The 12,267-nt window shown below is 54.0% G+C and overlaps 5 protein-coding genes across 5 annotated transcripts; 3 read left to right on the top strand and 2 right to left on the bottom strand.

Annotated features, from left to right (window-relative positions):
* Positions 1 to 429: 429 nt before the first annotated feature.
* On the bottom strand, positions 430 to 2,115 carry AB675_9426 (putative transporter; the record flags this gene model as incomplete). Its single annotated transcript, XM_018149957.1, has 4 exons — positions 430 to 950; positions 997 to 1,318; positions 1,369 to 1,804; positions 1,859 to 2,115. 4 exons carry the CDS (start codon positions 2,113 to 2,115, stop codon positions 430 to 432), a joined length of 1,536 nt encoding a protein of 511 aa, XP_017994667.1.
* Positions 2,116 to 2,762: 647 nt separating this feature from the next.
* On the top strand, positions 2,763 to 3,851 carry AB675_9425 (4-hydroxythreonine-4-phosphate dehydrogenase 2; the record flags this gene model as incomplete). The annotated part of the gene is made up of 1 exon (XM_018149956.1): positions 2,763 to 3,851. One exon carries the CDS (start codon positions 2,763 to 2,765, stop codon positions 3,849 to 3,851), a length of 1,089 nt encoding a protein of 362 aa, XP_017994661.1.
* Positions 3,852 to 4,303: 452 nt separating this feature from the next.
* Positions 4,304 to 5,779, top strand: AB675_9424 (Acetylornithine aminotransferase, mitochondrial; the record flags this gene model as incomplete). The annotated part of the gene is made up of 3 exons (XM_018149955.1): positions 4,304 to 4,911; positions 4,985 to 5,577; positions 5,628 to 5,779. 3 exons carry the CDS (start codon positions 4,304 to 4,306, stop codon positions 5,777 to 5,779), a joined length of 1,353 nt encoding a protein of 450 aa, XP_017994692.1.
* A 595-nt stretch (positions 5,780 to 6,374) lies between these two features.
* Positions 6,375 to 7,160, bottom strand: AB675_9423 (Siroheme biosynthesis protein met8; the record flags this gene model as incomplete). Its single annotated transcript, XM_018149954.1, has 1 exon — positions 6,375 to 7,160. One exon carries the CDS (start codon positions 7,158 to 7,160, stop codon positions 6,375 to 6,377), a length of 786 nt encoding a protein of 261 aa, XP_017994688.1.
* Positions 7,161 to 7,484: 324 nt separating this feature from the next.
* Positions 7,485 to 9,085, top strand: AB675_9422 (Ribose-phosphate pyrophosphokinase 1; the record flags this gene model as incomplete). The annotated part of the gene is made up of 2 exons (XM_018149953.1): positions 7,485 to 9,003; positions 9,054 to 9,085. 2 exons carry the CDS (start codon positions 7,485 to 7,487, stop codon positions 9,083 to 9,085), a joined length of 1,551 nt encoding a protein of 516 aa, XP_017994683.1.
* Positions 9,086 to 12,267: the final 3,182 nt, after the last annotated feature.

Below are 12,267 nucleotides of genomic sequence, written 5' to 3'. Positions count from 1 at the left end.
CGAAGTGGGGAGAAGCAGGCACGAGCGCGGGGAAACCGCCGAGGATGGGTTTGTGGAGTAAAGGGTTAATCCCATCGTGTGACCGGGAGTTGCCCGGCCATGACCGACGTGTTGCTTCGAGATTCGAAAACTAAGGCAGATCAAGGACGTGGCAAAGCATGAAGCATGGGCAGCTAGTTCGACTGGAAGCTTCTTGGACAGTCTTTGTTCAATGCTACGGTTCTTGCCAGTATTTTGAGAACGTCAAGTGGCTATGGCGTCTCCAGCTGTTTTCCTAGAACCGTCGATTTAACACTATCTTGACGCCGTCAAGTTCCATTGCTCAAAGCAGTAAGTGTATGGATCAATGCTGCCCATCGCAGCTCAACAGCCAAATCAACCCTCCATCCATCTTTCCTCCAATCGTTTCCTGGACGCATGGGCACTGCTCTAGACTTTGGCAGTTCCCTCTTGCGCTTCTCTCCGCGCCCTCAGTTCTGCTGCCATAGTCTCAGCATGGTCCTGTCGCTCGACTGGATACTTCTTGAAGAGTCTCGAGAAAAGATAAGTGGCAACGCAGAGAATACCCAACCAGGTAGTCGTTGTTGCGAAACCAGGGATGTACCGTGGCGCATCCTTCTTCGGCCACAGCCATGTTGAATAGATCGACGACGCGTTACCGATCGAGTTGATCAATGCGATTGCGATGGCTCTCTTCGCAGCAGGCTGGGGAATGACGTCTGATACCCATGTCTTGACGAGTGGTGAGCAGCCGTAGATGGTGCCGAACGCGAAGATTGTAAGCACGTATTGAACCATCTTGTTGGACGAAGTCGTGACCGCGATGAACAAGACGCAGCCAATGCCAGACAGGCCACAGATGAATGGCCACTTTGTCTTGTACCGGTCGGCGAGCCAGGAACACAGGACAACGTAGACCAAAGCCGCCATGTAAGCGGGGATAGTGTGGTCTGTCACAGTGTTAGTTATATAAATCATTTACTGGAAAGCACTCACATTGCCCAATGTGACCAGTCCAGCCAAAGCTTCCGACCAAGGTGGGGATGAAGTATTGCATGGTCTGGGATCCAGTGACAAGCACGAAGAGGAAGCATTGCGCCCAGACTCTCCAGTCGGTGACGGTCATCTTGAAGGCAGTCCAATGAGGTATGTTCTCAGCGCCAGCGCCCTGAGCCAATGCGATGCCGTCGACAGCGAGTCTGTTACATGCCAGGATCTGTTCCTCCTCGTTCAGGAATCTCTTGCTGGTTGAGGGATAGTCGGGCAGGAAGAAGTAAATGACGATTGCGGCAACGACTGATGCAACGCCCTCAAGAATCTGGAGGACGGATCAGTATCAAGACAACAGCAGCAGAATGAGGTACGCACAAAAAGCCACCTCCAACCGGCGAGGCCAGCGGTCCCGTCCATGTAGTCCGTGATCAGTCCTGCAAGCAGCCCCGATACAGCGCCCGCAATCGGCACAGATGTATAGAGCAGCGCGAAACGCGTCGAGAGCTCGTATCTCCTATACCAGCAAGACAGATAGAAAGCACAGCCAGGTGCAAAGCCGGCTTCTGCAACGCCCAAAAGGAACCGCAGGCCGGCCAATTGACTCCAGTTCTGTGTAGCACCCATGAGAGCAGCAAAGGTGCCCCAGATGACGCCGAGGCCAGGGAGAAAGACCGACGGTCGTACCCGGGTGAGGATCATGTTTGCTGGCACTTCGCATACAAGGTAGGAGATGAAGAAAACCAGTACGATGATGGAGTACTGGGACGACGTAAGACCGAAATCGTCTTCGAGACCACCGGTTTTGGCGTTTCTGTTCAAGGAAGGTCAGCGATGTCTCGAAAGCATGTGATTATGGTAGACTTACCCGACATTTGCGCGATCAAGGAAGCCCAATAGATACAAGGTCCAGGTACATGGCAGAATGCGCCAGTCAAGCTTGCGAAGGAGCTTCTGTTCTTCCTTGGTGTTGTCGACCCATTGCTCGCGGAGCTGACGAGCCTGGTCAAAGTCGTCGTTTGGTTTCCCGTCCAAGTCGTCGGTGGATCTGACAGAGACAGCCTGGGCAACCTTCTCCAGGTGAGCATCCACTGGAAGAGTTTTGGCCTCCGTGATGTGAGCCATGATGAAGTGTTCACTCAGTCTGGTCAAATATAAAGCCCAACACGAGCGGATTGCAACGCATGGGTTGGGTCGTTGAAAGTCGTCCTGGCTCACGGGTTATGTATGTTGTAGAAGCGACTATAACTTCATGCTTGCCCGCGTTCAAGTTGCCCCATGGGGGCGGCGATTCCGCCGAATACGGAGGATTTTGTCGGACGCGGTGTTGAGCTGCGTGCCGCGATCATGTGCTATTCTCCAGAAAGAGGGTGGGATCCCCACGAAGAGATTGTTAGTTCGTGGCCCGAGAGCCATGCCGAGGGAATAGCGGGCAGGGACCAAAAAAGCGGGATGTGTCCCAGAGATTGAGTTCTGGTAGAAGCTGCCACAACCTTTGCCCAGAGTTGGGGAAATGCTAGCGCATTTTACGGTCGGCACTTTCGCCGAGTTGACCAGTAGTAAAGCGGAGTCCTCAAGTGTCCTCGCAAAGGTGCCGATGTCGACTCGGTGGTTCGCCGTTATGGTCGTTATGCAACGGGGAACCTCGGGGACCGATTGACCACAAGTATATTCTTGAAACGAAGTTCCAACGTTGACCAGAACGACACTTTCTTCGCTCGCAACAAAGCAAAGGCGGAAAGACCATCAAGATCACCAACAACCTTACGAAAATGGCCCGTTCTGTTCAACCCATACGCCCTCGTGTGGCTGTGATACTAGGCGACCCAGCGGGCGTCGGTCCGGAGCTTGCTGCGAAGTTGTTGAGCAATCAGAAGAATCTTGCGAAAGCCGACATCCACGTCCTTGCGGACAATTCAGAATGGGAGTCGGCTATCGCTGATGCCGGGAATGTCCATGTTCCCATCTCAGACACGGCGAGCCCAAACGGCGTCAAGATCCACGATGACAACAGCGCTAGCCAGGTTTCTGTCGTCCGCGCGGAAGTCTCCCAGGATGGAGGTGCACGTTGTATATATCAGCTGAAGCGGGCTCTGAGAATGGTCGAGGCCGGCGAGATCGATGCCATTGTGTTTGCCCCTCTCAACAAGAGTTCTTTGAAGAAGGCTGGCATGACTGAGGAAGATGAGTTGCGATGGTTCGCCAACCAGCTGCAGTACAGCGGCACGACAAGCGAGATCAACATTGCTGGGCCTCTATGGACTGCACGTGTCACCAGCCATATCGGCATTGAGGAGGTGGCTGCAAGAGTCAGCAAAGAATCAACGCTCAAGGCCATCGAGTTGCTTCAACAATTAAGATGGGAATCCGGAATCGAGTACCCACGACTCGCAGTCTGTGCCTTGAATCCCCACAACGGGGAGAATGGCAGCTTTGGTCGACAGGAAATCGATCATATTCGTCCTGCGGTTCTTGCTGCGCGAGAAAAGGGGATCGACGTCGAGGGACCCTTTCCTTGCGATACCATATTCCTTAAGCGCGCACATTACGATGGTATCGTCACAATGTACCACGACCAAGGCCAGATAGCACTGAAGCTTCTCTCTTTCGACGGAGGAGTGACAGTACAAGGTGGCCTCCCGATTCCAATCGCAACGCCTGCGCACGGCACGGCCTTTGACATTGCTGGCAAGAATCTTGCCTCAGTCACAAGTACACAGAATGCTTTCGACGTGGCAGTCACTATGGCAGAACGGAGGATAGCGAAGCAACTGGCGGGTAAGACTGCGGTGGAGGTCATAAGTCCGAAACAGAGGATCTTGCCCCAGATCACAACTAAAGAAGTCCCATCTTGTTGCTGATGACGGGTGATGTGATATCACAACTTACTTAGATATCAATATGAACATGGCGTCGGTGGTTGAAATCCTTGGTTAAAATATTCAGAGCACTTTCTGAGATCACATGAGACCCAGTTGATAAGTTCCGCTCGATTCCTTGAATGTAAGGTCTTTCCCGACTGAGGCAGTGTCGGGCATTGGATGATGTAGAATAGGAACCTTGGAAGAGTCGCGTCGGATTGTCGCGTCCAGCAAATTTTTGACAGCCGGGCATTACCGACATCGCTTATCGATAATCATTTTTCTCGATGGCGTTGCTTGCATAGGACGACTCACAATTGCGCGAGGATATTTTTCACGCTTGCGCCCTTGACTTACACTGCATCCAACTCCTCGACGTCTCTTCCGGACCAGTTCGTGAGACATGATCCCCAGGTAGCACCTTCCTCCAAGCGACTTTCCTCCCCACCACAATGTCCAGGCACGTCGCCAGCCGAGTGCTCGCCCGAGCAGCCCGCTCCCAGACCACCACCTTCCCACCACGCTCGATACGACAGTATGCCGTCGCAGCCGCAGTACCTACCTCCTCATCCATTCCCTCTGCACACTCACCGCAGATACAACATGAGAAGACTGTACCCAACCCCGACCCAGCACCCGACTCCCCCACCTCGGCCTTCCTCAACCAGAGCACACCGTACATGGTCCCCACCTACGTCCGACCGCCGCCAATGATGGTCAGTGGAAGTGGCTGCACACTTTACGACAATGAGAACCATGCCTATCTCGACTTCACAGCAGGAATAGCAGTCAACAGCCTGGGCCACGCCGACCCTGCCCTCACACGAATTATAGAGAACCAAGCCAATACCCTCATACATGCCTCCAACCTCTATCACAACCCATGGACGCCCACACTGTCCAAGCTGCTAGTCGAAGAGACAGCCAAACAGTCGCCCACATCATCCCAACTCACCCAAGTCTTCATCTCCAACTCCGGCAGCGAAGCCAACGAAGCAGCCTCAAATTCGCCCGGAAAGTCGCCTACGCCAGAGATCCCAACAGCACTCAACGGGAAATCGTCAGCTTCCACGGCTCCTTCCATGGACGCACCTACGGTAGCCTCTCCGCCACTCCCAACACCAAATACCAAGCACCTTTCGGCCTATGCTCCCGGGCTTCCGCTACGGAACCTTCAACGACACGTCCGCTCTCGATTCACTCATCACAAGGGACACCGCTGGCGTGATCATCGAGCCCATCCAAGGCGAAGGTGGCATCAACGTCGCCACTCCAGAGTTCCTCCAAGCTCTCCGCAAACGCTGCGATGAGGTAAACGCAGTCCTCATCTTTGACGAGATCCAATGCGGTCTCTCCCGCACCGGCGACCTATGGGCACACACCGCTTCCGGCGTGCAGCCAGACATCCTCACCACAGCGAAAGCACTCGGCAACGGCATCCCCATCGGCGCTACCCTGGTCCACGGCACAACCGTGGCCCCCCACATCAAGACCGGCGACCACGGAACCACCTTCGGCGGCAACCCGCTCGCTTGCAGAGTCGCCCACCATATCTTCACGCGCCTGAGCGACCCAGCCCTACAAGAAGAAGTCAGGATCAAGAGCACACTGTTCCTGAGCGCGTTCGAGACCATGAAGCTGAAATACCCCGACGTCCTCTCCGAAGTCCGTGGTCGTGGCTTGATAGTTGGCTACCAGCTGACTGACTCGGCGAAAGCCAAAGCTAGTGAAGTCGTCACAGCAGCGCGAGAGCGAGGATTGTTGATCATCACGCAGGGGACGGCGTTCTCCGCATCGTCCCGCCGCTGGTCATCAGTGCGGAAGAGATTAATCGGGGGCTGGATATACTCGACCAGGCAATGGCGGTGGTCTTCAAGACGGAGCAGGATGTAGGTGAGACAAGGGGACAGCAGGAGATGGCGCGGTGAAGTCTGTCTGATTCGATTGATGACTGTGATGAGCTGCAACAGGCGTTTCCATATTGGCGATTCTGTTGGGATGGGAAAGGGTAAACTCGAATTAATGGCGTGCTTCAGCCTAGCTTCGCACAGGTCGTCAGTAGAACGAGCACACATTTCTTGCCTTTACAAGATTCCTTTCACTCAGGCGCTATTCGTGTTTGACACCATTCTTGAGATCAGGCATACTGCTGTCTGAAGCCAATGCATCTGGTGTCGGATGTTTGAGCATCAACGAAGTTTCGAAGCTATACGAACACTATCACGAGCAGCGCATTGCGTTGATCGTGGAAGGAGCAACCGACAAGAGACTCTTCTTCCATTTCGTGGACGGGCCAGGATATAGAAACAAAGCTCGCAGTGCACGACTGGACGAGCGCGAAGTCGCAGTATCTGTGATGCAATGTTGAGCACAACACGAGGCCGTTCGATTTGGAAGTTGTCGAGACGCAGGACCTGGCTTTTGATGATCGGATATGAGGAAAGGCATCCCTTGCACCTAGCGCCGATGCCTCACACGAGGTCGGAGCCGAGACTGCTCAACAAACCTGCACAGGCTGTGTTCCTAGATAGCAAATCCAGGACTTCCATCCCAGTCCCACACAACACCAGCCTTGCGCTTCTCCCAGCTCTTGAGCCGAATGTCCTCAAAACTCGGCACGCTGCTCGTCTCAAAGTGACTAACCAATTCCGCCATATCCTCATCGTCCAGCTCGCCCAGATCGTCTGCTTCCCAGTCGTCGCATACCCGGCTCATCCAGGCCATCCTCCTCTGGATATCTTCTGTTCCGGTGCCTGGTACCTTCTTCCTCAACTTCCTCCTTAGCAGGCCCACTTTGGCAATGCTAGCACCCGTGCCTTGCGGCAGCATGTCTGCGATTCGTCTTCTGATTGCTGCTGCAATTCGTGGTCCGTTTCCATTTGTGCTGACCATGATCTGCAGTGGACCGTCGCGATGGACGCTGCCGAAGTAGAAGTCACACTCAGGTGGTACATCGGCGATGTTGGCGGGTATCTTGAGCTTCTTGCAGTACTTCCATATTCGCGTGGAAGCAATGGGGTCATCGATTGCGGTGAGCACCATCGCGACATTCTTCGTCGGCTCGACGTCCAGTGGTAGGAAGACGCGATCGATGTGCGTAACTTGTCGTTGACTGACGCGATAGCGAACTTCGGCATTCAACCCTGCGGAAGGGCAAACGACTGTGACGCGCGCATCGGCGTTGAGAAGGGAGAGTATCCGGCCAGCAGCTACCTCGCCGCCGCCGACGACCAGTACATTCTTGTTCTTGATCTGCCATGCGACGATCAAGGAGCCTCCGCCTTGAACTTGTGGGAATTCGTCAGGCATCGCGTGCCTAAGGACGCAGGATCAGCCATGAAGGTTTCTAAATTATGTTGCACAGACCGAGGAAATGCAGCGGCGATGATGAAATCGATTCAGGCGCGATAAGACGCGATAAGATCCGCCGCAAAGTTTCTCCGAAGCCGACTCCTGCACCTGCACGAAAGATTTGACGGGTCGGGAAAGAGTACCCGACCTTCACACGAACTTTCGATGATCGACGACGAACACGCCTACTGTAATTAGAGCACGATTCACACTGCGTGCGCGCGACTTCTTGGACGTCATAGCAGTGACGTCGAGCGTGATCGTCCGTTCTCGTCAGTCGATATGCGAGGCGTGAAGGTATTCTCAGGAACCTCCCACCCAGCCCTTGCAGAAGCCATCTGCCAACGCCTAGGCACCACACCATCGCCATGCGACTTAGGCCACTTCGCCAACGGCGAAATCAGGGTACAGATAGGCACATCAATACGAAACGAGGATGTCTTCATCGTCCAGAGCGGTAGCTCACGCATCAACGACAGCGTCATGGAGATGCTAATCATGATCAACGCCTGCAAAGGTGGTTCCGCCAAGTCAATCACGGCCGTGCTTCCATACTTTCCCTACTCACGGCAGTCAAAGAAGAAAGCTCATCGAGGTGCTATCACTGCCAAAATGGTTGCGAATTTGATGGTCGTCGCAGGAGTCAATCATGTCATTACTGTCGACCTACATTCATCTCAGATGCAAGGCTTTTTCGGGAAACCGGTCGACAATCTCTTCGCCGAGCCGCTGATTGCGAGATGGATACGAGCAAATGTCAGAGGCTGGAGAGATGTGGTGGTAGTCAGTAAGAACGTTGGTGGGACCAAGCGGGTCACTTCCCTGGCAGATGCCTTGAAGGTTAGATTCGCCATTGTCTCAACCGATCGGGATCGCCGGAGGTCGACGTACCCCAGCAACCTCAGCATGGCTGATTCGTCGGTCTTCTTCGACGCGGTGGAGCCAGCATCGTTACGCACATTCGAAAGGCAGAACAGCGACCCGGACGATGCAGATACAGAAGCAGATCGTACCCCGTCTAGGAAGAGTAGACAGCTGAATGGCAGTTCATTGCGACCAAAGGCGGTCACCATCTCATCAGAGCCGCAAATATCGACTGCGCCACAAGCGGACACGGATTCAGGTCCCGAGGATGATTCCCTTCTCGGCGCAGGCCTCAGTAGGGCCGAAACGATGCCTAGCGCCCGACGGCCCTCCGAATACGAAGCCAACGACGCCTTGGGTGACGAGAAGGCTAGAGATGTCATCATTTCGAGACTGATATCGGGGCATGTGGTTGACGATGATCATCCGTCACCTGCACTATCTGCACAATTCGGATTGAGCAGAAATTCGGACGATCACGACACCGACAACATGACTGCGTCGTTCATATCGACAGCTTCTTCCCTGCAAGCCGACCATGCGCTAGGCGGGACTTTGGACGCTGCGGCGACTTCCGACGAGGAGGAAGAAGAGATCCGAAACCCCACCCTCGAACACACAGTCACATTGGTCGGAAGCGTCAAGGACCGCACCGCCATCATTATGGACGACATTATGGACAGGACGGCATCCTGGGTTGCGGCTGCAGAAACTTGCGTGAAACGAGGCCACGCCAAGAAGGTCTATTGCGTCGCGATACATGCTTTGTTCGATGATGAGGCTCTCCAAGAACTCGAAGACTGTGACTGCATTGACCATATCGTTGTGACTAACACTTTCCCAATGTCGACTGAGAGATTGCAATCATCGAAGAAGCTAATTGTGATCGACCTATCCAATTTGCTGTCCGAAGCAATCCGGAGAAATCATCACGGAGGTGAGCTTGTCAATTGGGATGATATTGCCTGTTACTGACAAATACAACAGAAACTGTGTCGGGACTGTTTTCGGCAGATTGACGTGCATTATGATCTGCATAGCCGTTGGCGTTTCATCCGTACTCGCATGAAAGGACTTCACGTGCCTGCAGATTCGGCGGGTTCGTAAAGTGCGCGAGGCGCACCGGGTCGACTGAGGGGATCGAACTGTCAAGTTCGTGCATGATGCAAGCCGCAATTGACACATTTGCTCTCAATTTCGGATTTTCTGGTTCACAGCACATGAAAAGCCGGCTAAAAGAGCTGAGGCTGCCGCTGTCAATGCAGTAAGGGCTATCGTGAGGCTCACTACCTGCCAACTATACGTACCTGGGCGGCCAGCCATGCACTGGGAGGCGATGTCGCACCGAAAGCCAATCGCAGATCGATCGGTCTCTGTGTTACTTGGGGTTCGTCTCCACGGGCCGCCGTGCCTCATGTTCTCGAGTGTTCTCCGCAGCTTCTACAGTACGGACGCAACCCATTGCAAGATAGGCAACGGCAGTCGATATCTGCCGGATTCAACACTGCCGGCCACGACAACGTCGCTTGCAGCCTGTTTCAGACACCGGGATTAGCTCCGTCTGATTTGTGGACGACGGAAATGGGCCAGATCGGAAGATATGTCTGTGCGTGGCAGATCCACGATCGATTTGAATCTAATGCATCTCGACGAATTGGGACTGCATGAACCTGCAAGGGTCTGCTGCACGAAGCTGCGTAGGCCACGAGCAAGGGAACAAGGCACCAGATCTTGACAAATGCAGAACTTGTTTCCCAGGCAAAAAGTCCTCCACTTGACTCGTTTTCAGCTACATGACTGAGAGTATAGCGTCTAGCTACAATGTGCTCTGCATGAAGGGCACAGATATTGCAGTGCAGAAAGAGTGGTGTACCTGCTGTTCGCAGCTTTTTCATTAAGGCGTATCCCCTACCGATGTACCTTTGTCGACGACGCTCTCTGCGATTTGCCCGATTTGCCTCATTCTTGTGGAAGTAGCAATCGTGAAGCGTGACAGCTATTAGAAGCGAGCCGTGATCGATCAGTACAGAAACGTTCGACTAATTGCACCCCGGTTGCTGCAGGTCAGCCATTTGAGCCATTCTCACCAAAATCCCCGGAGGTGTGCAGGCAGGGTTGTTCCAACTTTATTGCAACGTTCGACTCCTCCGACCCAAATGGGGTGCAAGTGGCTGTGCTGCTGCTTTGGCACTGTATGTACTTCCGATCGTTCAGCAAGGTCTGACTCGAGCACTTCCTGCCTCCGATTTCACGGCCCCGATTCTTCGGACGTGGACGTGCTGACAGGGGGTATTTCAGTACTGCCAAAGATTCAGTTTCCACACCCCGGACGTGGGCTGTCTGATGGGCGATCATCCGATCTTCTCCGCTTGACCCATCGTTGCCTCGCCTTGAGCCAACCTTGCGCATCGACCCAACTACTTCACGACTGTCTTAAGCAGCACAAAAGCAACATTCACAGTCGAGTCAGACCTCATGGCATCGACTCGCGCCTTCCGGAATTCCACGCGCGGGCGAAGACTCTTCAGTACTAGATTCTAGCTTGAAACATGGACCCAGCACGCGATCCATGCGAGATGCAGTCCCGCAATCCCTGCATTCAGCCCAGATTGGAAGAACCCGAATTTCGGGTCATGCCAGATCTTACTGACATCGTGACATCCCAGATCCTGAGGCTCTGACATCTTGGGGCTTATGACGGCTTTGGAATAATTGCCGCGTAAGTTCCCAAGAATTGTACTAAGTACGTACTGAGTGATGAGTGAGTGGGTGAGCGCTTGTCTATGCCCTTTGGCCTAAGGCACGATGTCTTTCATTCTCTCGCATACTTCCTGCCAGCAGCAATTGCGACATCCTGGATACCTCCTTCCACTTGCAGTACTCCTTCCTCCACATCAGTGCAATTGGAAAGCGCCTCCTTTCAATTACATGTCCGTGCACATCTGACAGAAACTCAACTGTTCTGAGCACTCGCCCAACCCAAACGGATTCGACTCCGATTGAAGGACTTTGGGGCCAAGTGAAGCATATGAAGTCTCTGTAGACACCTCTCTGATGGGCATCCCCTGAGACGCGGGTCGGTGAGCATGCTTACGGCAACGACAACCGGTTAAGAAGAAGGAAGACTGAAGAAGGAGCGGTGTATATTAACCTCGCCTTCCCGTCGACTCGGAAAGGTGAAGCTGAACTCTATCTTGCAGTCATCAAAAGTTCATCAAACTCAATCTCGACCGGCTGGATCGTGGGGGTACTTCGACTTCAGGGCATTCTTCAACACTATCTCCCGTCGCTGGGAGGTACTCCAGGTCGACGAGGGACCTCCTCGACGTCCACGGCACCTTGGCAGGTATTCCATACTCACCAAGTGCCGACCTCGAGGTCACTCGAGCTCTGTTCCTCTCCAGGATCGACCTGATCACATCGGTCGACATTATCAAGCTATCTCGGGTCCGGCAACAACGCCAGTCACTCGTCTGAATCAACTCTGAGATCAATCTCTGGCCACACGTCACCATTCAGGCACAAGTGATCTGCCTTGTGGCGCAGAGAGTGCATGTCTTGAGTGTCTCAGCCATTGCTCGCATCGCCTCACACGATCGCTACCGATCCGCAACCACTTACCATTCTCGACTCGCCCCTTCGGAAGAACACTGTCGCTCGCTGTTCATAAAAGACTCGAGAAGGTTCAAAAGGCCACCCAAGCACGATCTCATCACCCATCACATCCAACCAGTTGAGCCGGGGCGGCACGACTCTCTCCCGATATGGCACAGCAGCCGCGCAGATTCCCACATGTATGTACTTCTTTCTTGTTAAGGGCGTGTTTTCAACCCAGCATCGTTCTGTAATGTGTCCATTAGCCGCACACAGCTTTGGCTGTAACTCCTTGCACGTCCTTCTCTGTCTTGCTGCTTGTTCCACGGATTCTCTTCCGACCCGCCTACGCCGCCCATCACGTTTCACTACTTGATCGCATCGCCTGTCCACGAGCACGTCTTTCGTTCCGATCCGTCCCTACGTTACTTGCCTGCGGCGCTGCTTCCGGCCTCGCGGCCTCAGCCAAGAGCTCGCTGCGGCCACCTCCCCCACCCGTCGTCCCCTCAGCGCCGAGCTCACCCCCCTACCTCCCCCACGACCCGCAGCTAACACCTCACTCCCTCAACAGGAAGGCCGCAAATGCCCCTCCCACCGCTGGGGCCTC

Source organism: Cyphellophora attinorum (assembly GCF_001299255.1).
Source record: "Cyphellophora attinorum strain CBS 131958 chromosome Unknown Contig52, whole genome shotgun sequence".
Taxonomy (NCBI): Eukaryota; Fungi; Ascomycota; class Eurotiomycetes; order Chaetothyriales; family Cyphellophoraceae; genus Cyphellophora; species Cyphellophora attinorum.
The sequence above is the reverse complement of the archived record's forward strand: the minus strand, read 5'-3'. Positions and strand labels throughout refer to the sequence as shown.